Source organism: Cervus canadensis, chromosome 13 (genome assembly GCF_019320065.1).
Source record: "Cervus canadensis isolate Bull #8, Minnesota chromosome 13, ASM1932006v1, whole genome shotgun sequence".
Classification (NCBI taxonomy): Eukaryota; Metazoa; Chordata; class Mammalia; order Artiodactyla; family Cervidae; genus Cervus; species Cervus canadensis.
This window is the reverse complement of record NC_057398.1, coordinates 32,269,873-32,294,222: the sequence shown is the minus strand read 5'-3', so window position 1 is coordinate 32,294,222 and position 24,350 is coordinate 32,269,873. Positions and strand designations below refer to the sequence as shown.

The window sequence follows — 24,350 nt, the reverse complement described above, 5'->3', positions numbered from 1 at the left end:
AAGACGTTTGGGGAGGAATTTGGACCAAATGAAATTTGCACTCATTTGATCTGTTTAGCATCTGGGCTTGGGCTGACGGGGCCTCTGGCTCTGAGTCCTGTCTGAGCGATGCCCACACCTTCTCGGTGCTCAGCCCTTGGCCTGGACCCCCATGGGCGAGAGGGCCCTTCGGTGGTTGTGTTTCCACGGGTCATCCATCTGAGCCTCTTGTGTCTAGGAGATGCCCTCCGGAAGCCCCGCTTGCAGAAGTCTCTGACGTGCTACCTGGACGATGTGTTCTTCACGCTGTATCCCTCGCTGGAGAAGTTTGAGGAGGAGCTTCTGGAACTCGTGATCAGCGATCGCTTCCGGGAGGTACAGTCCAGGGTTGGGGAGTTTAGTCTGAACGGTGGGGAGGGAACAGCAGGCAGACTGGGAGATGCCGGCCTCCTGAGCCCCTGATGTGGGTGGTCACAGGGATGCCCCTGTTTCTGTCTTCTTGACTCTTTGTGCCCAAAGAGGGGCACTAGCCCATTGTTTTAACTTTACTGCTGAGAGAGTGCTATTAACCTGAGACATTAATTAACATTCACTTTGACATATCTTAGGGGCTTTCCTCGTGGTGCAGTGGTAAGGAATTAGCCTGCCCACGCAGGAGATGTGAGTTTGATCCCTGGGTCAGGAAGATCCCCTGGAGTAGGAAATGGCAACCCACTCTAATATTCTTGCCTGGGAAATCCCATGGACAGAGGAGCCTGGTGGGCTACAGTCCATAGAGTCACAAAGAGTCAGACACGACTGAGTGACTGACACACACACACATGTTAATGTATCTTATGTGTGTGTGTGTTGCTCAGTCCTGTACAACTCTATGCGACCCCATGGACTATAACCCGCCAGGCTCCTCTTCCCATGGGATTCTCCAGGCCAGAATATTGGAGTGGATTGCCATGCCTTCCGCCAGGGGATCTTCCCAACTCAGGGACGGAACCCGGGTCTCCTGCATTGCAGGTGGACTCTACTGTCTGAGCCAGCAGGGAAGACCTAATGTATCTTAATCACTCCTCATTTAAAAGTAAATTAAATCACCAAATGAGCTTAGGGAAACCTATAAAATAGTCTACATTTATAAGGGACATTTTCAGAGTATATGAGGGTATTTCCAAGGAGATGACTATAAATTTCAACCACTTTGGCTCACTGAAGTGGTTTTCTGGGAGGGGCACTCCCCCAGGCACTGCCCAGGTCTGCCTGCCTGCGTGACACCTTGTCCCCACATGGGCCCATGAGCACATGGCCCACTTTCCCACATATTCCTTATCTGGATCCTTGCACAATCCCTTTCAGGCTTCAGTCTCAGATCTGCTATCCTACCCAGCCGCCCTGCCAGAGCTGCGGGCAGCACCCCCATCCCCCCGCCCAGCGAGCTCTCTGGAGCACCACTCTGCTTTGTTTCTCTGGGTGCTTGGCTGTGGAGAGGACCTGGTGCACTTGCCTGTTAACTGAGGGACTGTCAGTCCCTGTCTGGAGTATTTGCACCAGGAGGACAGGGACTTGGTTCAAGTCAACACTGCACAACACTGTACCTGATGTACCCCAAACAGTTGACATGTTGTTTAGTCTCTAGGTTGTGTCTGACTCTGCGACCCCATGGACTGCAGCTTGCTAGGCTCCCCTGTCCTTCAGCGTCTCCTGGAGTTTGCTCAAATTCATGTCCAGTGAGTTGTTATTTGTGAGAATGAATGATTCAGTCATCTGGCGTCCATCCTGAAGTTAGCAAATTATGAAGCTTGCAAATGATTAATTGCACACACACACAAATATGTGTTTATGCATGAATAAGGTGGAATTTTTTAAAAGATGGACTCTTTTTTTCTGCTTTCTACACACTCTACTCCAATATTTTGGCCACCTGATGTGACTCATTGGAAAAGACTCATTGGAAAAGACCCTAATGCTGGGAAAGATTGAAGGCAGGAGAAGAAGGGGGTGACAGAGGATAAGGTGGTTGGATGGCATCACCGACTCAATGGACATGAGTTTAAGCAAATGCCGGGAGATGGTGAAGGGCAGGGAAGCCTGGCATGCTGTAGTCCATGGGGTCACAAAGATTCAGACATGACTTAGCAACTGAACAACAACCCATTCTTGAAAATGTCGCTCCGTGTAACATAGTCCCAGAAGAAACAGAAATGCAAAGCAGAGAACTGAAACAACAGCAAACATTTTCTTGGTGTAGTTCCTGCTGTTTTCCTGTTGCTCAGAGTAGATTGTCTATATGACTACTGAGATGTTTAACGGTATCATTGTTGAATTTTATATGTTCCCATAAAGATCACTTTATTACATATTTTTACTCTCTTTGTATTTTTGTTCCTAGTCAGTCGGTAGATACTGTTTCTGCCTCTGTTTTATTCTCATTACTCAAATACTAATGGGCTGCATTTAGGTCAGTTCAGCATGATTAATGAGCAATGAAGAAAACTCAAAAATTCAGGGATCATTTTGCACCAATCACATAATTTAATAAACAATAATATCCTGGAGGAATATCCTTGCCCATTTGTTAGCATGCCTGTACATTTTTTGTTAAGATGAAACATTTTAATATCCAGAGATAACTTTGGGGCAGATTCCATTTTTATTGGATTATGATTACTGCTGCCCAATCCACCCCAAGTCTCAGGTGTCTGAGTCGGGGGAGGGCAGAGGTGTTGACACTCTCTGTGTTCAGCTTCTAAGCACCTCTGTCATTGTGTCATTGCCTGCCCTTGACTCTGGGGGCCCCTACACCCCAGAGCCTCAGATTCTGTTGGAGGAGCCGGGTCCCCTTGTTGCTAGTTTGCTGCATCTTGAGAATCATAGCTCAGCCTTGGAAAGTGAGAGTTAGCTGATTTGGGAATCTAGGGGGCAATTCCTCTACAAGGTGATGCTATTTGAGGAACCCCCAAAGTACCAAGAAAGTGCCCTAAGGCCAACCTACCCTGATTGGATGGTACTTTACTAAGCTCCTTGGGTGGGCTTCCCTGGTGGCTCAGATGGTAAAGAATCCACCTGCAGTGCAGGTGACCCAGGTTTGATCCCTGGGTTGGGAAGATCCCCTGGAGAAAGGAAGGGCAACCCACTCCAGTATTCTTGCCTGGGAAATCCCATGGACAGAGGAGCCTGTCTGGCTACAGTCCATGGGATTGCAAAGAGTTGGACATGACTGAGCGGCTAACACTTTATCATATTTTCACTAAGCTCCATCTGGTCTGGAATGTCTGACACCTCTAGTTTTGTCTCCCTGTCGGCCTCTCTGCTGGGGGCTTCTCTGGCGGGCTCCCGCCCCTGCTCTGCGCCGGCCTCACTCTGTGCTCTTCTAGGCGGGCAGCCCGCTGGACGTTGGCGCCCTGGAGATCCTGGAGCGGCGCCTGTGCGTGGGTGTACACAATGGGTTGGGCTTCGTGCATCGGCCGCAGGTCCTCGTGCTGGTGCCCGAGCTGGAGGTGGCCTTGACACGCTCTGCCAGCTTTAGCCGGAAGGTCGGCTCCTCTTCCAAGGCCAGGTATCTCCCCCTGGGGCCCTGGGTTTGGCCCCCCGTGGAGTTGGGCATCAGGGGTGGGCACCCGACCAGGGATCAGAGTGAAAGGCTGTTGCTCTTTCATGTGAGGGATGCACTTTCCCAGCTGGGTTCTTCCCTGGTGCTTCTGTTTCCTCCCGCTCCATCATCTGGTCCACAGCAGACCTCAGCATCCTGCTGTTGGAAAGATCCTGTTTTTGTGCCCTGATGGTTTTGGGGTTAGTGTTACAGATGCTTCCAGCTGTGGAGCCCCCACACGCTTCCCTCCAAAAGTGTCCTGTGACCCTCACGTGACGGGGAACCGGAGGGCAGGAAGTTCTGCTGCTAGGTTCAGTCCCGGGCTCCTCAGATGACCATCAGAGATGTCCCCCAGTGGTGCCACATGTGAGGCTGGGCAGAAGCTGACCTTGGAGGGGGCACCTTGCTGGAGACCCTCCGTCCTCCCATCCCCAGTGCTGGCAGTCAAGTATTGACTGCGGCACCTAAAAAACACTCTGGTTTGGGACATTCCCTTGGTGGCCAAACGCCCAGAAGAGCATGGGGGCAGTGCTCAGGGGGACTCATGCAGCCCCAGGGGCCCCAGGGCCTGAGCTGATGAGGGGTGCTGGGTGCCGGGCAGTGGGAGCCACCGCCTGATTCAACCCTTCTCTATGTTCTTGGCCCAGCTCTGGAAACCAGGCTCTGGTCCTGAGAAGCCGTCTCCGACTCCCTGAGATGGTCCGTCACCCCGCGTTCGCCATTGTCTTCCAGCTGGAGTACGTGTTTAACAGCCCCTCGGGGGCGGACGGCAACGTAAGAACCACTGGGTTCCCACCTAGTGATGGGCTCCGAGCACGGAGGATAAGCATAGTCACCATTAATATTCTTTTGGTTAAAAGCAGTGTGATGATTATTAACAGTGTGGAGAACAAGCATGGAACATGACTAGAAATCACTTCTTTCTGGTGATAGCTCTGTTCTGATCATTTCCTTCTTTATGGAAACAGTATGTTCTGCTGGCAGATGGTGTGAATAGTTCAGAAGGCAGCAGGCTTCATGATAGCATTAATTCTAATTATTGAATCAATAATTATTTTGAAAAATGAGGCCATTTTAGTGCATTTTTCAAATGATACGAAGTGTGGTAAAGCTTGAATCTGCACAAGAGATGGATATTTTCTTTGATTGGACCTTGTATGTGCCTGTCTCAGAACCAAGAGCAAGAATTTATAGGCTTCAGTTGGAGAAAAGGTAGCAAAGAGACATCATTTACATCATTGATACAGATTTTTTAGAAAATCCAAACCATGCTATTCTTAAGATTCAGGTTTTTTCTTGAAAAAGCAAATATCATTATTTATTTATTTTCAAAAAATTTTAAAACTTTGATATTGGAGTATAGCTGATTAACAATGTTGTGATAGTTCCAGTTGGACATTGAAGGGACTCAACCACACACATACATGTATCCATTCTCCCCCAAACTCCCCTCCATCCAGGCTGCCACATAACACTGAGCAAAGTTCCCTGTGCTATACAGTAGGTCCTTGTTGGTTTTCCATTTTAAATATAGCAGTGTGTACATATCCATCCCAAACTCCCTAACTCTTCCCTCCATTCTTCCCTTCTGGCAACCATAAGTTCATCCTCTAAGCCTGTGAATCTGTTTCTGTTTTGTAATTAAGTTCATTTGTATCATTTCTTTTTAGATTCCACATATAAGGGATGTCATATGATATTTATCCTTCTCCTTCTCTGTCTAACTTACTTCCCTCCAGTATGACAATCTCCAGGTCCATCCATGTGGCTACTAGTGGTATTATTTCATTCTTTTATGGCTGAGTAGTATTCCATTGTGTATATGTACCACATCTTCTTTATCCATTCATCTGTCAATGGACATTTATGCTGCTTTCTTGTCTTGGCTATCGAAAATAGTCCTGCAATGAACACTGGTGTGCATATGTCCTTCTGGACTAACTTTTTCTCCGGGTATATGCCCAGGAGTGGGATTGCAGGGTTATATGGTAGTGGTAGTAGTGTTAGTCACTCAGTTGTGTCCAACTTTTTGCGACCCCATGGACTGCAGCCCACCAGGCCCCTCTGGTGGGATTTTCCAGGCAAGAATAGTGGAGTGGGTAGCAGTTCCCTTCTCCAGGGTATCTCCCTGACCCAGGGATTGAACTCGGCTCTTCTGCATTGCAGACAGATTCTTTACCATCTGAGCCACCAGGGAAACATATGGTAGCTCTACTGAAAAAGAAAAGATCATTTAACAAGCAAATTAAGAATAAATAAAGGCCACAAGATGCCTTCTGTGGTGGTCAGTCTGCTTGCATCACTGTGCAGCTGATGGAAAAACAGGGGACAGAGGGTGATCCTGGGGGCCTTCGGAAGGAGAATGGGGTATCAGCACAGCTGCTATGTTAGTTCCTGGTCCCCTCTGATGTCTGTTCCCCGTCGTGTAGTCAGGTGAGCTGACCCAGAGGTGGGTGTTCTGAGTGCAGCCGAACGAGTGATCTCCGTTGTTCTCACAAAGCTGTTGTTTCCAGCTCTGCTTTTCTTTCTTTGTTTCCAGAAGTTTCAGCCAACATGCAACTCTGTGCAGATAAGCTTGTCTTCATGGGGTGGGCAAAATTGGCTTAGGGTGGGGCTACAGCAGGAGGGAGGGGCTTCAGGGACTTCCCCACCCTGGAGAGGTGCAGGGTACCCCTGCTGTCTTGGGATTGGGCTGGAGTCGATGCAGACGGAACCCCTGGAGGAGCAGCAGGCCTGATGCCTCTGTGGGGGGCTCCATGCCGCTCGCCACTCATTTACATGTAGATTGTGTCGCCTTGAGAACATTAATTATAATCCACTTGCTATTATAAAGTCCATGTGCTGAAACTGATATGACTTAACCAACACTTGATTATTATTATTATTTTTTTGTTTTTTTTTGATTATTATTATTTTTTAACTCTTCATTGAAATGCTCACCGGCTGGCAGGTGGGTCCGCCACGCGTTGTTGCTTCGTGGAGCTCTTGGAATGTGGCTTGTAATAGCTCATCAATTCTTTTTGATGTGGAGGTTTATCTTAACACGGAATATTGGATTCCATTTTACTGTCATCAAGTGTACTTTCTTCAGTGTAATCTGGAGAGGAAATGTTCTGGCGTCTGAAATGATTTTCTGCACAAATTACTTGCTGCGTGAAGCAGCGAGTATGGGGTTAGCATTCTGGTGGTGAGCGCTGACTCAGGCATTCCCGTCACGACCAAACTTAGATGTAGCGGAGAAGACAGCCCTGATGCTGCTGGCCTGGGCTCTCATTCCCTCTGGCGTGTCCCAGGAGGGGATGCAGCCACGGGGGCTCCTGCAAGGTCAGGGCTTGGCCTTGGAGGGGGCGGGTTGCTGCTGGCTTGCTCCTGCTCCTCCTCGCAGTCCATTATGGAGCGTGTTTTCGGGTGCATTCAGCCTGCAAATCCCTTTTTACCTTTTCTTTCATTTTAAAAAGCTCTGTGGACATTCCAAGTGTCAACAAAAGCAGTGTTGTTCAGTTGCTAAGTTGTGTCCAACTCTGTGACCCCCTGGATTGCAGCAGCATGCCAGGCTGTTCTGTCTTTCACTTATCTTGCGGAGTTTGCTCATATTCATGTCCATTGAATTGGTGATGCCATCCAACCATCCCACTTTCTGCCTCCTTTTTTACTCTTGCCTTCAATCTTTCCCAGCCTCAGGGTCTTTTCCAGTGAGTTGGCTCTTCGCATCAGGTGGCCAAAGTACTAGAGCTTCAGTTTCAGCATCAGTATGATTTTGTGGGGACCACAGACATTCAGTCCATGACATCATGTAAATGCTAAAACATGTTTTGATGTAGTTAAATTTATCAGTCTCTTCTTCTCTTGCATGTGGATTTTGAATTGTAGTGAAAAAGCCTTTCCCTACTCCTGTAGAAGAAGAATTCATCCATGTTTTCTCTTAGTATGGGTGCAGTTACCATGTTTATGTTTAGATCGCATTTGTGGTGTGAGGAATAGATCTCATTTCATCTTTGTACAGTGTCCTTCCAGTTGTCCCGATGCTACTTATTATAAGTCCTTTGTGCCCAGTGATTTTAGCTTCTTTCAATCGTACACGAGATCTCTGTTTAGGAAATGGCTACCCGCTCCATTACTCTTGCCTGGAGAATCTCATGGACAGAGGAGCCTGGTGGGCTACAGTCCGTGGGGTCGCAAAGAGTCGGGCACAACTGAGGGACTGAGCACACACACCCCTCCACGACCCGCCCCCCCCCCCCGCCCCCCGCCCCTAGACCTCTGTTCTGCCCGGGGCCGCTCTGTCTGTTCTGTGCTGGGAGCGCAGCACAGTGGTGGGGGCCCCGCGGCTGCTGGGTCACTCAGTGGTGCAACAATCTGCAGCCCCTTCCCTTCATGGCTCCTATGGCTCTGCCTGCATTTGCTTTTCCCAAGAAACCTCAGTATCAACAGGTCCGGCTCCGTAGAGAGAGTTTACTGGTGTTTTTGGAAGTGCATTACATTTATTAACTAACTAGAGAGAATTGACGTGTTGTGGAAGTTGTGATGTCCTAACTGGGCAGAAGGGAAGTCTCTCTGCTTGTCCGCTTCTGTTTTGGTGTATTTGGGGGTGATTTTAAAATAGGATTGTTTGTGCTCAGGTGTGTCTTACTCTTTGCAACCCCATGGACTGTAGCCCGCCAGGCTCCTCTGTCCATAGGATTTCCCAGGCGCAAATACTGGAGCGGGTAGCCATTCCCTCCTCTAGGGGATCTTCTCAGCCCAGGGGTCATACCTGCGTCTCCTGCATTGGCAGGCAGATTCTTTACCATTAGCGTGGCCTGGGTAGCCCCCAGATGGGTTCAGATGGGTTTACAGTGTAGATTTTAAACAGCTTGAATAGCTCTTACTAAGTTTATTCACAGATATTTAATTTTTGTGCTACTGTTTTAAGTGGAATTTTCTCTCCCATGTATTCTAACTTAACACCATGGGTTTTCTTTTCGTGTATAGTCATTAAACAGTTTTTTTTAAACCAGCACCTTCTATAGCTTTTGTCATATACCTCACTGTTTTTTATTTTTTTCAATATTCACTTATTTGGCTGTTCCAAGTCCTAGTTGCGACATGTGGGATCTTTAGCTGTGACATATGGGACCTAGTTCTCTGACCAGGGATGGAACCTGGGCCTCCTTGTGCTGGGAGTGTGGAGTCTTAATCACTGGACCACGGGGGAAGTCCCCCTCACTGTTTTTTAAATTCTGCTTTATTTTGACGTCATTACAGATTCACATGCTGTTGTAAGAAATAAGCAGAGTGATCCCATGTCCTTTTTCCAGTTGGCCCCAGTGGTAAAGCTGTCTTTTGGCGTTAAGTCCAGCTGGCCCACTTGTTCTTTCAGGCGTTGCGTGTTCTGCACGGCCTCTGCCTGGCTGACCTTGGGGCTGCTCCCCTTGACCCTCTCCCCTGTGTGCCCCCCGCTTGTCCTGCGTGTTTCTGTGTTGTCCACTCCCCTCTCGCTGTGCTCAGAATTTCTTGGGGTGGAGGGCTCTAGGCTGTGGGCAGCTTCATTTCTTCCCCTAGTGCAGGTGAGCTGCCTTCTCCTGAGACACCAAGGAGCCCTTCATAGAAAAACTAGGACTGGCTTTCATTCCCAGGGGTAGCTGCTACACCTACATCTCAGGCTGTGGGGTTCCCTGCATTGAGGTCACAGCCCCATGGAGTAGAGGGGCCATGCCCACGGGAAGGGGTGCCAGGTCGCTAAGCCTGAGCCCCATTGTCACTGGCTCTGTAGGACCCAGTGGGAGATACGGGGAAGGGAAGCAGACCTAGGCAAGGGGCAAGTTCTCTGGAGAAGCAGATGCAAAGGCCCTGGGGTAGCCACATGCTGGTCTCCGGGCTGCAGACTCTGAAGGGCAAGAGGCTGCCCACCTGTCTACCTCACCACTCTCAGCCCCACTCATGATGGTTTCCCTGTTGCTCCTTTCAAGCCTTGTTGAGTTGATACCTTTTTTTCCAAAGAGGACCAGAGTGTTATGAGCCCGTTAGCCAGCATGCAGAGTAATTCTAGGTTGTAGAACTTCCTTAAAACCATACCCCATTGTTTTTCATTGCACATGTGTGTGTTTAAAAGTAATTACTGTACTCCGTAGAAGGAAATGAAAATATTGCCTGCCAAGTGATTACTGGGCTTTTAAATGACTCTGCGTATACTGTGTCCTATACGAGCAGATTAAACGACTTTAATTACACGTCCTTAGGTTTCCTTTTCCAGCCTGGATGTGTGGGGAGGAAATTATTCTGCAGCAGCTGCTGAGTTCACTGTGTGTCAAGTTTGGAAAAGGTTTTGGCGTATAATCAATCCATTTCTGGAAGGAATGAATGACTTCGGGCTGATGGTCTGTGGTCAGTGAGCCTTCTCTTTGCCCTGTGGTCCTAGGGGCCTTGTGCTCCTTGGCAGGAAGGAGGACAGAGACCCTGGTGCTGAGTGCATGTTTCTTTCCTAACTCTGCCCCTTGGATGGGTTTCAGGCTCTCAGGCCTTGTGAAGTTCTCAGTGGTCAGGCACCCAGGGTGCTATAAAGAGGACATGGAAACAGTCACCTTATACTTAGGTGTTGCCCATGGCCCAGCCCTGAGACTCCAGAGCTGCTGGCTGCCAATGTGGGCCAGCCTGACTTCCATGCAGGTGGAAGCATCTTGGTCTGTGCTGCCCGGGTCAGGCCTGGGCCCACTATCCGTGGGCGGCTGCAAACCCTCCGTGGTTGGCATTTGTGAGCTGTGTGGAGGGTCACGTGGGCCAGTGCATGTGGTGGACACCCCAGAAGGGGCCTGTGCCCACCTGGGCTGGGCTGCCTTCTGCCCGGCTCCTCTATCTGTCCCAAGGTTCCTAAATCTCTCTCTGTCTCTCAGCTCCCTTGTCCCCTGCCTCCCATCCTGTGATGGGCCTGCTGTTGGGGATGTTTGGACTCCTTCTGACATCACAGTTCGCTTTTCTCGTTTGTGTTCACCAGGGGCCCTGGTGTGGCCGCCCCCATTGGGGTGTGGGGGTCCAATTCTGTCTCTGGAGGTGGCCTCAGGCCAGGGGAACCCCCACCCCATGGGTGTCCCATCACCTCTGCAGTGTGTTTCTGGGCTTTGGGCTGTGGTACCTGGAGTTGGCATGGAGGGGGCTCAGCAGGTGACACGGGGCCCCTCCAGGAGGAGAAAGTTCTCACTGAAGATCTAGACAAAAGTCAGCTGTGTGAAACATCCAGAAATGTTTGCCTGCCTTGAGGGGAGTTCTGAGCTGGTCTGGGGACAGCGGCCGAGGGGAGCCCCTCCCTCAGTCTCCTGGGGTGGCCTGAACAGACTGCCCCGAATGCCTTGGCTTAAAACAGCAGACATCTATTCTCTCCCAGCCCTGGATCCAGAATCGATTCCATTTGGCTGAAATCGAGGCATCAGGAGGGGCTTGCTCCCTCCGAAGGCTCCGGGGAAGCATCCTTCCTGCCTCTCCTAGGTTTTGTTCCTAGGCTTCGGCCACATCGCTCCAGCCTCTGCCTCCGTCTTCACGTGGCCTTCCCTCTGTGCGTCTCCCTCTGTTTTTCTGTCTCGGGTCTCTCTCTCCTGCTCTTGTACTAACACCTGTCACTAGGTTTAGGGCCTGCCTGGATCATTAGGTCTCATCATCTCGTGGTACTCAGTTACCTCTGCATGGACCTTTTCTCTGAATAAGGTCACAGTCACAGAGTCCAGGGGTTGGGGAGTGGACATGCCTTTTGGGGGCCGCCATTCAGCCTATTTTGGGGACCCTGGGTTGCAGCATCTCCGGGGTCAGGTTCTGTGTGCCCCTTGCCTGGGGAATGTCAGCATGCTCTTCTGTTCCATGGCAAACCTGACTGGTGATCCAAGTGTATTCCTTTGGCCTTTTGTGTGTTGTCTCCTAGTGTAATTGAAAATGTGAATGGCAACAATTCAATGTGTGTCTGTTTTTGTTTTTTTCTTTTTTACAGTTTGCATGAAATCAAACCCACTTTGGCAGGATAAGACACTTTAAAGTAACAGATCTGATCTCACCCACTAAATTTCACAGACAGGAGGAGGTTTGTCATGTTGACGGATGAAATACCGCTCTTGCTCTGCCCACCTGCTTGGCTGCACCTGGCCTTGTCCTTGAGCTGGGGGTGCATGTTGGGAGTGTGGGCTTAGGGAGGGTCTTGTTTTCAGGCATTGCCCTGGCCTGTTGGGAGAGAGTACAGACTAATAAAGGGCCAGTGGATTGCCACCAAGCCATTGTCCAACTGAAGGAGTGAGCCATAACTCACTGACCTTCCCTTCTTGTTAGAGATGTTGAAACAAAGTGGGGGAAGTGGCTATTTGTTTATCTGACATCTGCTTCACACAGAGAAACACTGTATAGTCCGAGGACAAGAAAATCAACAGAAAGCCTGAAACTAGGAAGCTGGGGATCGGTTGCTGCTTTTGAGAGGTTAAGCCAGAAGGGACTGACACAAATAGCATGAAACTGGGGGCATGTGTTTTATTTTAACTTTGATCCTGTAGTAAACTTATGAATTTGGGGGAGATGGCTATTTATAGTAAAGTAGTATAGGTATCACTGAGTCCTCACAGTTTTTTTTTTCTGGCCAGTTTTGTGAATACATTTAGTATTTTTATTTTTAATATAATTGTGATGCTATTCCTTAATTTGGCTTTTAAACTTTTTCTCCTTTATTTATTTGGCTGCACTAGGTCTAAGTTGCGGCACATGGGATTATCGATTTTCGTTGCAGCCTGCAGGACTTTAGTTGTGGCAGGTGGGATCTAGTTCCCTGACCAGCGATCAAACCTGGGCCCCCTGCATTGGTAGCATGGCGTCTTAGCCACTAGACCACCAGGGAAGCCCCTATCATTTATTTTTTAAAAAGCAGTGGATATTTTTTAGCAGCTTTCCGCTGATAACACTGTGGTTGCTCAGGGCTGTTTTATTGTCACCCGGCTGAGGGATGGGAAGGGCAGGTGTCCTCTGTATATCTGACAGACACCAGAAGTACGTATTTGACACTGGAGGTGCGGCAGACAGACTCACGCTTAGGATTCTTACTTGGTTGGTTCTTGGCTTGTATTTCCAGGATGTGGGTTTTTGCTCATTGAATTGACCCAAACCCCTGCTCAGCCCTGTGACTGTGCAGAACACGGTGGTATCCTCACCCGTGGTCTGAAATGGGTTTGGCTCCAGTAAAGGATCAGAAGAGGCTAAAACGGGTGGTTTGAGGTCCATTTACGAGGGGACCTTAGGAAAGAGAGGTTAATTCACAGCCAGACACTGGTTCTGGATGTTCCCCACGTGGATACAAAGGATGTGATGTGATGGGCCATCATCTGGAGCAGTCTTTAAAGACCGACTTGGATGAAACTTGAACTTCCTGTTCTCTTCACCCCCCTGCTTAGTTCCCTCACTAAGGATCGAACCCACACCCCCCCGGCAGTGGAAGTGTGGAGCTCTAACCTCTGAACCACCAGGGAAGTCCCAGTGCTTCCTGTTCCATATTATGTGCACACACCCCCTGCTGAGGTCTCACCCAGTTGACCATCAATTCATCTGTGTTGGATTCCAGCCAGAGTCCTTGTGTGTGTATGTGAGACCTGCTTTCAACCTGAGTTCCCTCAAGTCCTGGCTGTGACAGTGACCCACGGCTCACTTGTGTCCAGCCAATCAAGCAGGGTCTGTGGGGAGCCCAGGGCACTCTGCTGGAGCCTTCCTGGGCTCCGTGGTCCCAGACACAACTCAGGTCAAAAGATTCCCATTGGCATCGCCTTTCCTTGGGGACCCTGCTCTGCACCATTGCAGACAAGCCTTGGCTTCCACCCCTTCTGAGAGTCTGAGACCGCCTCCTTGCAGGTTGTCTGCTTCCCTGTGACCACGGCCTGAGTTGGAGGGCTGCTGGGTTAGCTCACGTGGTTGGTGGTCAAGAGGGATGGAGGGCTGTTGGTGAGGAACCATCCAGTCCTTTGCTCTCCTAGTGCCCCGGGGTGTGGAGAGCATCAGGAAGGAAGATGCTGAGTTTGGTACTGATCAGGGTTCTTGGCCTTTCCCGATCAATAGAAATTGATCAGAGGCCAGACAGGAAATCCAGGCAAAGCTTTATTGGGATTCTGGTCGGTTGCAGGGGCGTGAGACCAAGCAACAACTTCTCTTGCTTGTTCCCCAAGGACCGGGTGAGCTGGTTCCTTCTATGGGGTGAGGGTCGAGCAGGTCTAGGGGTTGGGCTGGAGTGGCTTAGGTGGTTTGTTCACCCCTTGGTGGTGGTGTGTGCAAGGGCCGTGAGTAGTGCTCTGTTTTTGCTCCTGGCTTTTTGCAAGTGGCAGTTGGGTTTTTGGTCTTTTTGTATCTCGTTCATAATTTGCCCCAACTGTGCATGCATGAAGCTATTTTTTAGTCCCTTATAGTTTCTTTGTATTTTGTTGCTGGAGGAGAGGTGTGTCCAGGTGCAAGCACTGCAGCCAAGGGTCTCAGGTCCCAGGTCCCAGGCCTCAGTCTTCTCACGACCGTGTTCCATTTCATACCTGCCGCCTTCAGGTGGCTTCTCCCCCACATCCCCAGGGAGGCTGGGAATCTGGAGTGGAGGTAGGTGTGGCTGCTGCCCTGAGTCTGGGCTGTCAGTCTGACTTCAGCTGATGCCACTGGGCTCTTGGGGTGGAGAGTGCTGTTCCCGGGCTCCCGTCTCACCTGCTGTTGTCGTGTGCCCGGTGGCCTCTGGTCGGGGAATGGCCTTCCTGGGGGTGACTGTGTGTCTCCTGCCAGGGAATGAGCCAGTGTCTCTGGAGCTGCCTTAAGGGGGTAGATCATGAGTGTCATTGCCCAGCCGAGCAGGAATGTCAGGACCTGACCAGGACTCACTCCGAGTTCCATTTTATTCTTGTTTCCTTTTGAATAATGGATGAAAGTGGTTTCTTTAAAATACCACTGACTCAAGCCTTGAAACCATATTTGTGAAAATGGCTTTGTCTGAAGGAGGAGGCTAATTATGGGGAGGGGGGTCCTAGCGTCCTCCCTTTCATCTGGCCAGTGATAGAGACAGTGAAAGAAGGTGCAGCATGAAACATTTGGCCTGGGTAATTTCCTAGTTACACATAAGTTACATATAAGCTACGTATATAGAACATAGAATGAGGAGCTGAAACTTTGCTGGAGAAAATGTGTGCTAAAACCCTAAATTGAATGTGAATGTATATTCTTCATTATTTTATGAAGTGTCTCATTACTAACACAAAGTGCCACTCCTGGTATTTTATTCATGGATCTGGGTGGATGTTAAAGTGCAGAGTGTTTGAAAACCTGCAGAATATGTGGTACATGTATATAATGGAATATTACTCAGTTGGTAAAAGGAACGAAATTAGGTCATTTGTAGAGATGTGGATGGACCCAGAGTCTGTCATACAGAGTGCAGTAAGTCAGAAAGAAAAACAGTTATTGAATATTAATACATATATGTGGAATCTAGAAAAAGGGTACAGATGAACTTATTTGCAAAGCAGAAATAGAGATGCAGGCTAGAGAATGGACATATGGACACGGTTTGGGGGAAGGAGAGGGTGGGACAAACTGGGAGAGTAGTATTGACATATATACACTCCCATGTGTAAAATCCACAGCTAGTGCGAACTTGTTGTAAAGCACAGGACACTCAGCTCAGTGTGAGCTCTGTGATGACCTGCAGGTGTGGGATGGGGAGAGGGGAGGGAGGCTCTAGGGGGAAGGGATGTATGTATACATGTAGCTGATTCACTTTGTTGTATAGCAGAAACTAACTCGACATTGTAAAGAAACTATACTCCAAAAAAAAAAAAAAAGGAAGAAAAGGAAACCTGCATAAAGATCCTACGGAAGAGGAGAAATCATAAAGGCAGTGTTGGTCTTCAGGAGGGTCCTGGTTAGACTGGGGTGGGGGTGGGGCAGGTCTCAGAATCAGAGGCTGGCTTCCTGCCCGCTCTGAGCCACCGACGTGGTGCCACATCCTCCCCTGTGGTGGGCCTTCTTTCGTGATGACCCCCTGCCTTGCTCCACTGCCCTGTGACGAGATTGTCCCGGGAAAGCACTGTTGATTCCCCCACCCACGTAGGCTTGGCGACAACCTCTGACCCATGTGCTTTGTTTCCGTTCCAGGCAGCTTCCCTCACCTCCTTGTCCAGCCTGGCATGCATGCACATGGTTCGCTGGGCTGTCTGGAACCCCTCGCTGGAAGCCGTCTCCGGGCGGGTGATGTTACCTCTCCAGGGTGGCATCCAATCCAACCCTTCGCACTGTCTGGTCTATAAGGTCCCCCCAGCCAGCATGAGCTCCAAAGAGGTAAATGCTAGAGACCCCATAAGTGTGATTGCTTTCTACATGCTTCTAGCAAGTTCATGCACTTTCAACACCAGAGCTGACAAATAACGTTTGTCAATGTTTCATGAGCAGTATTTTTTAGGTCACAGATTTGCCCTTAAAAACTAAGTATGATTGCTGAGTCATAATCAGAAACACACATTACTATATGTAAAATAGATAGCCAGTGGGAATTTGCTGTAGGATACAGGGAGCTCAAACCCGGTGCTCTGTGACAACCTGGAGGGGTGGGATGGGATGGGAGGTGGGAGGAGAGGTTCAAGAGAGAGGGGATGTAGGTATACCTATAGCTGGTTCATGTTGATGTATGGCAGAAACCAACACAGTATTGTAAAGCAGTTATCCTTTGATTAAAAACAAATTTAAAAAAATAATGACTAAAAAATGATGACTGGATAAAGGAAAAAATAAAGAAAAAAGAAAAAAATTAAAAAAAAAGAAAAAAATATGTGTGACTGTTGAATTATAATCAGTTTTGACCTCCCTGAAGGTGGTGTTATCTGGGGTCTTATTATGTCCCTGCTTATGTATCCATTTCTCAAGGTGGCCTGTGCCTCTTATTTTTACATAGAGAGCCACGAGATGCACTTCTGTGCTTTTTAAAATGCCCTCTTTTTTAAAAACATTATTTTTTATTGAAATACAGTTTAATTACAGTGTTGTGTTAATTACTGCCATACAACGAAGTGACTTGGTTACATATATATCTACATTCTTTTGCACATTCTTTTCCACTATGGTTTATCACAGAATATTGAATATAGTTCCCTGTGCTATTCAGTAGGACCTTGTTGTTTATCCATTTTATATGTATCAGTTTGCATCTGCTAACCCTAAACCCCCAATCCTTCCCTCCCCCACCAATCACAAGTCTGTTCTCCGTTTGTGATTCTGTTTCATAGATAAGTTCATTGGTGTCATATTTTAGATTCCACATATAAGTGATATCATATGGTATTTGTCTTACTCTTTCTGTCTTACTTAGTATGATAATCTCTAGTTGCATCCATGTTGTAGCAAATGGCGTTATTTCATTCCTTTTCAAGGCTGAGTAGTATTCCACTGTGTATATGTACCACGTCGTCTTTATCGATACTTCTGTGGTTGGACATTTAGGTTTTCTCTATGTCCTGGCTATTGTGAATAGTCCTGCTATGAACATACATGTATCTTTTTGAATTACAGTTTTTTCCATATGTTTGCCCAGGAGTGGAATTGCTGGATCATGTAATAATTCTATTTTTAGCTTTCTGAGGCACCTCTGTACTGTTTTCCACAGTGGCTCCATCAGCTTTCATTCCCACCAGCCGTAGAGGAGGGTTCCCTATAAAAAAGCCCTTTTGAAATGTGTGTACACTGGGGGCTGCAGCTTGTGTGCACAAGGCTGGAGTGGGAGCTGGGCAGTTGGCATCCCCCTGGCTGGTCTTTGTGGCTCATCACTTATCCTCACTCGACCTCAACTCTCTCTAGCTGTGTCCAGAGAGGAGGGACCACAACAGAACTTATTTAAATCCATTTTGAAATGAAGCTTTCTCTGATCCCCACTGTAGAAAGCAAACAGAAGTGGGGCAGGGCCAGTGGAAGCATGTTTGTGTGTGGGTCTCACCCCATGGGCTCCCCTGGCCTGTTGGCAGTCCTACAGGGTGGGGAGCAGGGACCCCGGGACACAGATGCTGTGTGACATCCCTGCTCTGGCTGACGTCTGGGTCCTTCTGACACTAATGGGTTGTGGCAGGGTTTCTGCCTGGGGGTGTGTTTTATTCTTCTGCTGACATTACTGAGATACGCCTGTCCTGTCTCAGCAGATCAAATGGGAGCCTTCTAGGACTCAATTGGCTCATTTTTCTTGGGTAAAGGACCATACCTGTTATTTCAGTATGTCGTTCGTGTGCTGACTCCAGTGACAAGCATCATATTCAGTGCTATTATTTATGATGTGGATTATGCCTTGGGGACCTGAATCAGCGAGCAGCTGATCGTGCAGCTTCTCTTATTATAAGGAATGTCCCTCATTACAGGACTACATTTTGCTGCATTCCCACATGGTCTGGTTTCAGCCCTTGTTATAAACTTGCCATTAGAAATCCTGAAGCTACTGCCATATTCTCATTCTGTCTTGCTGTGTATGTACCTATGTAAATAAATCCTTATTCTGTTTAATTTTTGCCTTCTCATATCCACTACATTTCCTTTGCTTTTTAAGTGTGTAAACTATATTGGAACATAAGTGTTGTGAAGGTTGGACCATCTCAAGGTCACAAATGTATCAAATACCATCATCTTCCATGAGGAATATCACTTCTAATCAGGGTTTCTCCACTCAGCACTGTTAGCATTTGGGGCCAGACTGTTCTTTGCTGTGGGTCTGTCCCAAGCATTGCCCTGGAGGATGTTGAACTGCATTGCTGGCCTCCACCCACTAGAGGCAGTAGTGCACCCCACCCCAGTTATCAGAGCCCAGATGTTCATAGACATGGCTGAATGTGTTCTTCTGTGGCAGAATTGCCCCCGGTTGAGGACCACTACTGTAAACAGATATTATTAACTAAAATAATAAACTGCCACTGATCACAAACTCTATTTATTCTCCTGCTTTCTAAAGGCACTGTTTTGCATCTTCCTGTTTCTCATCTCATGTAGTAGTGCATTACCGCATCAGAAGGGTGGACTCCTAGGTAAGCCTGGTCTGTGCCTGGACACCAGTCAATTCTTTATCTTATTCATTCACTCAGTGAATTTTTACCAAGCACCTGTATCTACTCTAGGAAAACTCTCTAATGCCATGGAACTTATAGTTCCAGTACTGACAGATATTAATCAAAAGAAAAAAGATACATATTATAAACATCCCATAATTTTTTTGCTAAGTAAATTTTGGGGTTTATGTTATTAAGATTATTTTAGTGTTATTTACTGTGAAGGTAAGTAGTGTATTATGTTTATGTTTTCCTTCTTTTTTTAATTTTTTTTTTATTAGTTGGAGGCTAATTACTTCACAACATTTCAGTGGGTTTTGTCATACACTGATATGAATCAGTCATAGAGTTACACGTATTCCCCATCCCGATCCCCCCTCCCACCTCCCTCTCCACCCGATTCCTCTGGGTCTTCCCAGTGCACCAGGCCCGAGCACTTGTGTTATGTTTTCCTTCTTAAACAGCTCCTGTAGTTTTCCCTCAAACAAATAATTGTCTTTAAAAAAGTTAATATCTCCAGAGGTAGCCAGTTTCAACTCTTAGCTGTGACATATGGTATTTACCTTGTTTTCTAAATAATATGTGTCTACTGCTACTTCTTAGTTTAACAATTTTAGAAATTGTATCAGTTCAGTTCAGTTCAGTCGCTCAGTCACGTCCGACTCTTTGCGACCCCATGAATCACAGCACGCCAGGCCTCCCTGTCCATCACCAACTCCTAGAGTTTACTCAAACTTATGTCCATCGAGTCGGTGATGCCATCCAGCCACCTCATCCTCTGTCATCCCCTTCTCCTCCTGCCTCCAATCCCTCCCAGCATCAGGGTCTTTTCCAATGAGTCAACTCTTTGCATGAAGTGGCCAAAGGATTGGAGTTTCAGCTTCAGCATCAGTTCTTCCAATGAACCCCCAGGACTGATCTCCTTTAGGATGGACTGGTTGGATCTCCTTGCAGTCCAAGGGACTCTCAAGAGTCTTCTCCAACACCACAGTTCAAAAGCATCAATTTTTCGGCACTCAGCTTTCCTCACAGTCCAACCCTCACATCCATACATGACCACTGGAAAAACCATAGCCTTGACTAGATGGACCTTTGTTGGCAAAGTAATGTCTCTGCTCTTTAATATACTATCTAGGTTGGTCATAACTTTCCTTCTAAGGAGTAGGCGTCTTTTAATTTCATGGCTGCAGTCACCATCTGCAGTGATTTTGGAGCTCCCAAAAATAAAGTCCGACACTGTTTCGACTGTTTCCCCATCTATTTCCCATGAAGTGATGGGACCAGATGCCATGATCTTAGTTTTCTGAATATTGAGCTTTAAGCCAGCTTTTTCACTCTCCTCTTTCACTTTCATCAAGAGGCTTTTTAGTTCCTCTTCACTTTCTGCCATAAGGGTGGGATCATCTGCATATCTGAGGTTATTGATATTTCTCCCAGCAATCTTGATTCCAGCTTGTGCTTCTTCCAGCCCAGCATTTCTCATGATGTACTCTGCATATAAGTTAAATAAGCAGGGTGACAATATACTGCCTTGAGGTACTCCTTTTCCTGTTTGGAACCACTCTGTTGTTCCATGTCCAGTTCTAACTATTGCTTCCTGACCTGCATACAGATTTCTCAAGAGGCAGGTCAGGTGGTCTGGTGTTCCCATCTCTTTCAGAATTTTCCACAGTTTATTGTGATCCACACAGTCAAAGGCTTTGGCATAGTCTATAAAGCAGAAATAGATGTTTTTCTGGAACTCTCTTGCTTTTTCAATGATCTAGTGGATGTTGACAATTTGATCTCTGGTTCCTCTGCCTTTTCTAAAACCAGCTTGAACATCTGGAAGTTCACGGGTCACATATTGCTGAAGCCTGGCTTGGAAAATTTTGAGCATTACTTTGTTAGTGTGTGAGATGAATGTAATTGTGCGATGTGTAGAATGTCGACATTCTAGGAATCAGCGAACTAAAATGGGCTGGAATGGGTGAATTTAACTCAGATGACCATTATGTCTACTACTGTGGGCAGGGATTCCTGCCACAGAAGAAATGGAGTAGCCATCATGGTCATAAAAGAGTCCGAAATGCAGTACTTGGATGCAATCTCAAAAGTGACAGAATGATCTCTGTTAGCTTCCAAGGCAAACCATTCAATATCATGGTAATCCAAGCCTATGCCCCAACCAGTAACACTGAAGAAGCTGAAGTTGAATGGTTGAATGAAGACCTACAAGACCTTTTAGAACTAACATCCAAAAAAGATGTCCTTTTCATTATAGGGGACTGGAATGCAAAAGTAGGAAGTCAAGAAACACCTGGAGTAACAGGCAAATTTGGCCTTGGAGTATGGAATGAAGCAGGGCAGAGGCTAGTAGGGTTTTGCTAAGAGAACGCACTGGTCATAGCAAACACCCTCTTCCAACAACACAAGAGAAGACTCTACACATGGACATCACCAGATGGTCGACACCAAAATCAGATTGATTATATTCTTTGCAGCCAAAGATGGAGAAGCTCTAAGCTTCTAAGCTCTAAGCTCTAAGCTTCCCAGCAAAAACAAGACCGGGAGCTGACTGTGGCTCAGATCATGAACTCCTTATTGCCAAATTCAGACTTAAATTGAAGAAAGTAGGAAAAACCACTAGACCATTCAGGTATGACCTAAATCCCTTGTGACTATACAGTGGAAGTGAGAAATAGATTTAAGGGACTAGATCTGATAGGCACTAGAGAGCCTGATGAACTATGGACGGAGGTTCGTGACATTGTACAGGTGACGGGGATCAAGACCATCCCCATGGAAAAGAAATGCAAAAAGGCAAAATGGCTGTCTGAGGAGGCCTTACAAATAGCTGTGAAAATAAGAGAAGCGAAAAGCAAAGGAGAAAAGGAAAGATATTTCCATTTGAATGCAGAGTTCCAAAGAATAGCAAGGAGAGATAAGAAAGCCTTCCTCAGCAATCACGGCAAAGAAATAGAGGAAAACAACAGAATGGGAAAGACTAGGGATCTCTTCAAGAAAATTAGAGATACCAAGGGAACATTTCATGCAAAGATGGGCTCAATAAAGAAATGGTATGGACCTACCAGAAGCAGAAGATATTAAGAAGAGGTGGCAACAATACACAGAAGAACTGTACAGAAAAGATCTTCACGACCCAGATAATCACGATGGTGTGATCACTCGCCTAGAGCCAGACATCCTGGAATGGGAAGTCAAGTGGGCCTTAGGAAGCATCACTACGAACAAAGCTAGTGGGGGTGATGGAATTCCAGTTGAGCTATTTCAAATCCTAAAAAATGATGCTGTGAAAGTGCTGCACTCAATATGCCAGCAAATTTGGAAAACTCAACAGTGGCCACAGGACTGGAAAAGGTTAGTTTTCATTCCAGTCTCAAAGAGAGGCAATCCCAAAGAATGCTCAAATAAATTGTACACTGACTTATAATAATGATAGATGAGAACATAAGCTCTTTTATACACTCTTGCACTTAAACAGCAACCACACTCTGCCCTCTCCCCACTTCCTTGCTCTGCTTGACCTTGCATTCAGGTACCGTTGTCAGAGGCTTGCAGCCCAGTGGGATCTTACCAGAGGATTGGAAGGGGAACCCTTGAGAATTGAAAAGAACTAGTGGGATCTGGGGTCCCTTGGACTGCAAAGAGATTAAACCAGTCAATCCTAAAGGAAATCAACTTGAATATTCATTGGAAGGACTGATGCTGAAACTGAAGCTCTAATACTTTGGCCACCTGATGTGAAGAGCCAACTCATTGGAGAAGACCCTGATGCTGGGAAAGATTGAGGGCGAAAGGAGAAGGGAGTGGCAGAGGATGAGATGGTTAGATAGCACCACCAACTCACTGGACATGAATTTGAGCAGACTCTGGGAGATAGTGAGACGGGGAAGCCTGGTGTGCTGCAGTCCATGGGGTTGCAAAGAGCTGAACATGACTTAGTGACTGAACAACAACAACAACGACAAGGGGGATCTGGAGAGGGAGGATCTTGGAAAGTGCCCTGTAAAGTTGCTTAAGAAATGCTAAAATTGGATCGGGATGGGGAATACGTGTAAATCTATGGCTGATTCATATCAATGTATGACAAAACCCACTGAAAAAAAAAAAAAATAAATAAAGGAAAAAAAAAAAAAAGAAATGCTAAGTTAACCCTCAGCTTCATGTACCTGAATCTGACCCTAACAACGTATGGCAGACTTTGAGAACTGGACTGTGGACGGAGTTGCCCCTGCATGCGTCACGGCTAGGAGAGGACTGAAGAGCCCTGCCCAGGTTTTGAGAATGTGACTGATATTGAGACCACAGGAGGTTGCTTGGAAACTGGGGCTTGAACCCAACTGGGTTGATTTCTGACCCAGCAAAAATATCAACATTCTCCATAAACTTTAAAAGAGATTCTTATAATGTGATATTGAAAAGAGAATCTTATAAAGTGATATCTAGAATGTCCATGACACAGTGTATACTTAACTGACAAACAAAGGACCAAGAAAACCTCACCTTGCAGGGGAAAGACATTCAACAGGCAGTGATACTGAGATGACACAAATGTTGGAATTATCAGACAAAGCCTTTAAAACAGGCATTATAAAAGTAATCCAATAAATAAGAGTGAACACTTTTGAAACAAAGGGAAAGATAGAAAGTCTCAGCAAAGAGGTAGATAAAGAAGAAGCAAATGGAAATTTTAGAACTGAAAAATAAAATTGTAAAAATAAAGTACTCACTAGGTGGACGCAATAGCAGAATGGATATGACTGAAAGAAAGATCAATGAATTTGAAGATGAATCAGTGGAATTTATTCAACTTGAGCCACGGAACGTTGATTGGAGGAGAGTGGACGAAGCCTCAGGGACCTGTGGGGAAGGACCACAAAGGCTAACACCCATGTCATCAGAGTCCCAGTAGGAGAGAAAGAGTACAGTACAGAAAAAAATGTCTGAAGGAATGATGGCTGAAAACTCCTCAAATTCGGCAAAAGACTTAAACCTGCAGATCGAAGAGGTCCAAAACCCAGAGATAAATGCAAAGAAATCCACACTTGGACATATCACAATCAAGCTGCTGAAAAAGACAAAAGTCTTGAAGACAGCAGTAGAAAAATGATGCATTACTTATAGAGAATAATTTGAATATTGTGGGTTCTTTGCAGGAACCATGGAGGCAGAAGGAAATGAAACAACATGTTAAAAGCACTAACAGAAAGACCCCGGAACTCAGAATTCTATTCCAGCAACTGTCCTACAGGAATGAAGGTTAAATAAAGACATCCTCAGATGAACTAAAACTGAGAGAATTCATTGGCAGGTAGAGATGCTCTTAGAGAATTGCTAAAGGAATTTCTTTAGACAGAAGAAAAATTATACCAGATGGAAACTTGGTACATCAGGAATGAAGAAAGAGCAACAAAAATGATGAATAGAATACACTATTCTCCTTCTTTTGAGTTCTTTAAAATGGGTTTGATGGCTGAAGCAAAAATCATAACTGTGTCTGTTAGGGTTTTTAAGGTATGTAGGTATAATAGGTAAGATAGCTATGAAATAAAGGGGAATATAAAGAGACCTGTAGGGTGATAAAATTTCTGCATTCCACTTGAAGTAATAAAATATAGATTTTTGGGTAGATTGTGAAAAAATTATTTACATTGTAAACCCTAGAGCAGTCACTAAAAATAAGCTACCAAGAGATAGTAAGAAACCCAATAGATAGATAAAATGGAATAATTCAAAATAAGGCAGGAAAGGGAAACAGGAAT

General features: G+C 46.6%; 1 protein-coding gene across 11 annotated transcripts in view; it reads left to right on the top strand.

Moving 5' to 3' along the window:
* Positions 1–24,350, top strand: part of NPHP4 (nephrocystin 4) — a 138,143-nt gene that overhangs the window by 40,262 nt on the left and 73,531 nt on the right. For 9 of the 11 annotated variants that reach the window (XM_043485062.1, XM_043485065.1, XM_043485064.1 and 6 more), the window contains 4 exons: positions 218–354; positions 3,345–3,526; positions 4,207–4,333; positions 15,668–15,850. In XM_043485062.1, the coding sequence (XP_043340997.1) occupies positions 218–354; positions 3,345–3,526; positions 4,207–4,333; positions 15,668–15,850 (629 nt within the window). The remainder of the gene's footprint in view (positions 1–217; positions 355–3,344; positions 3,527–4,206; positions 4,334–15,667; positions 15,851–24,350) is intronic. The other 2 variants (XM_043485066.1, XM_043485067.1) reach the window with 2 other exon arrangements.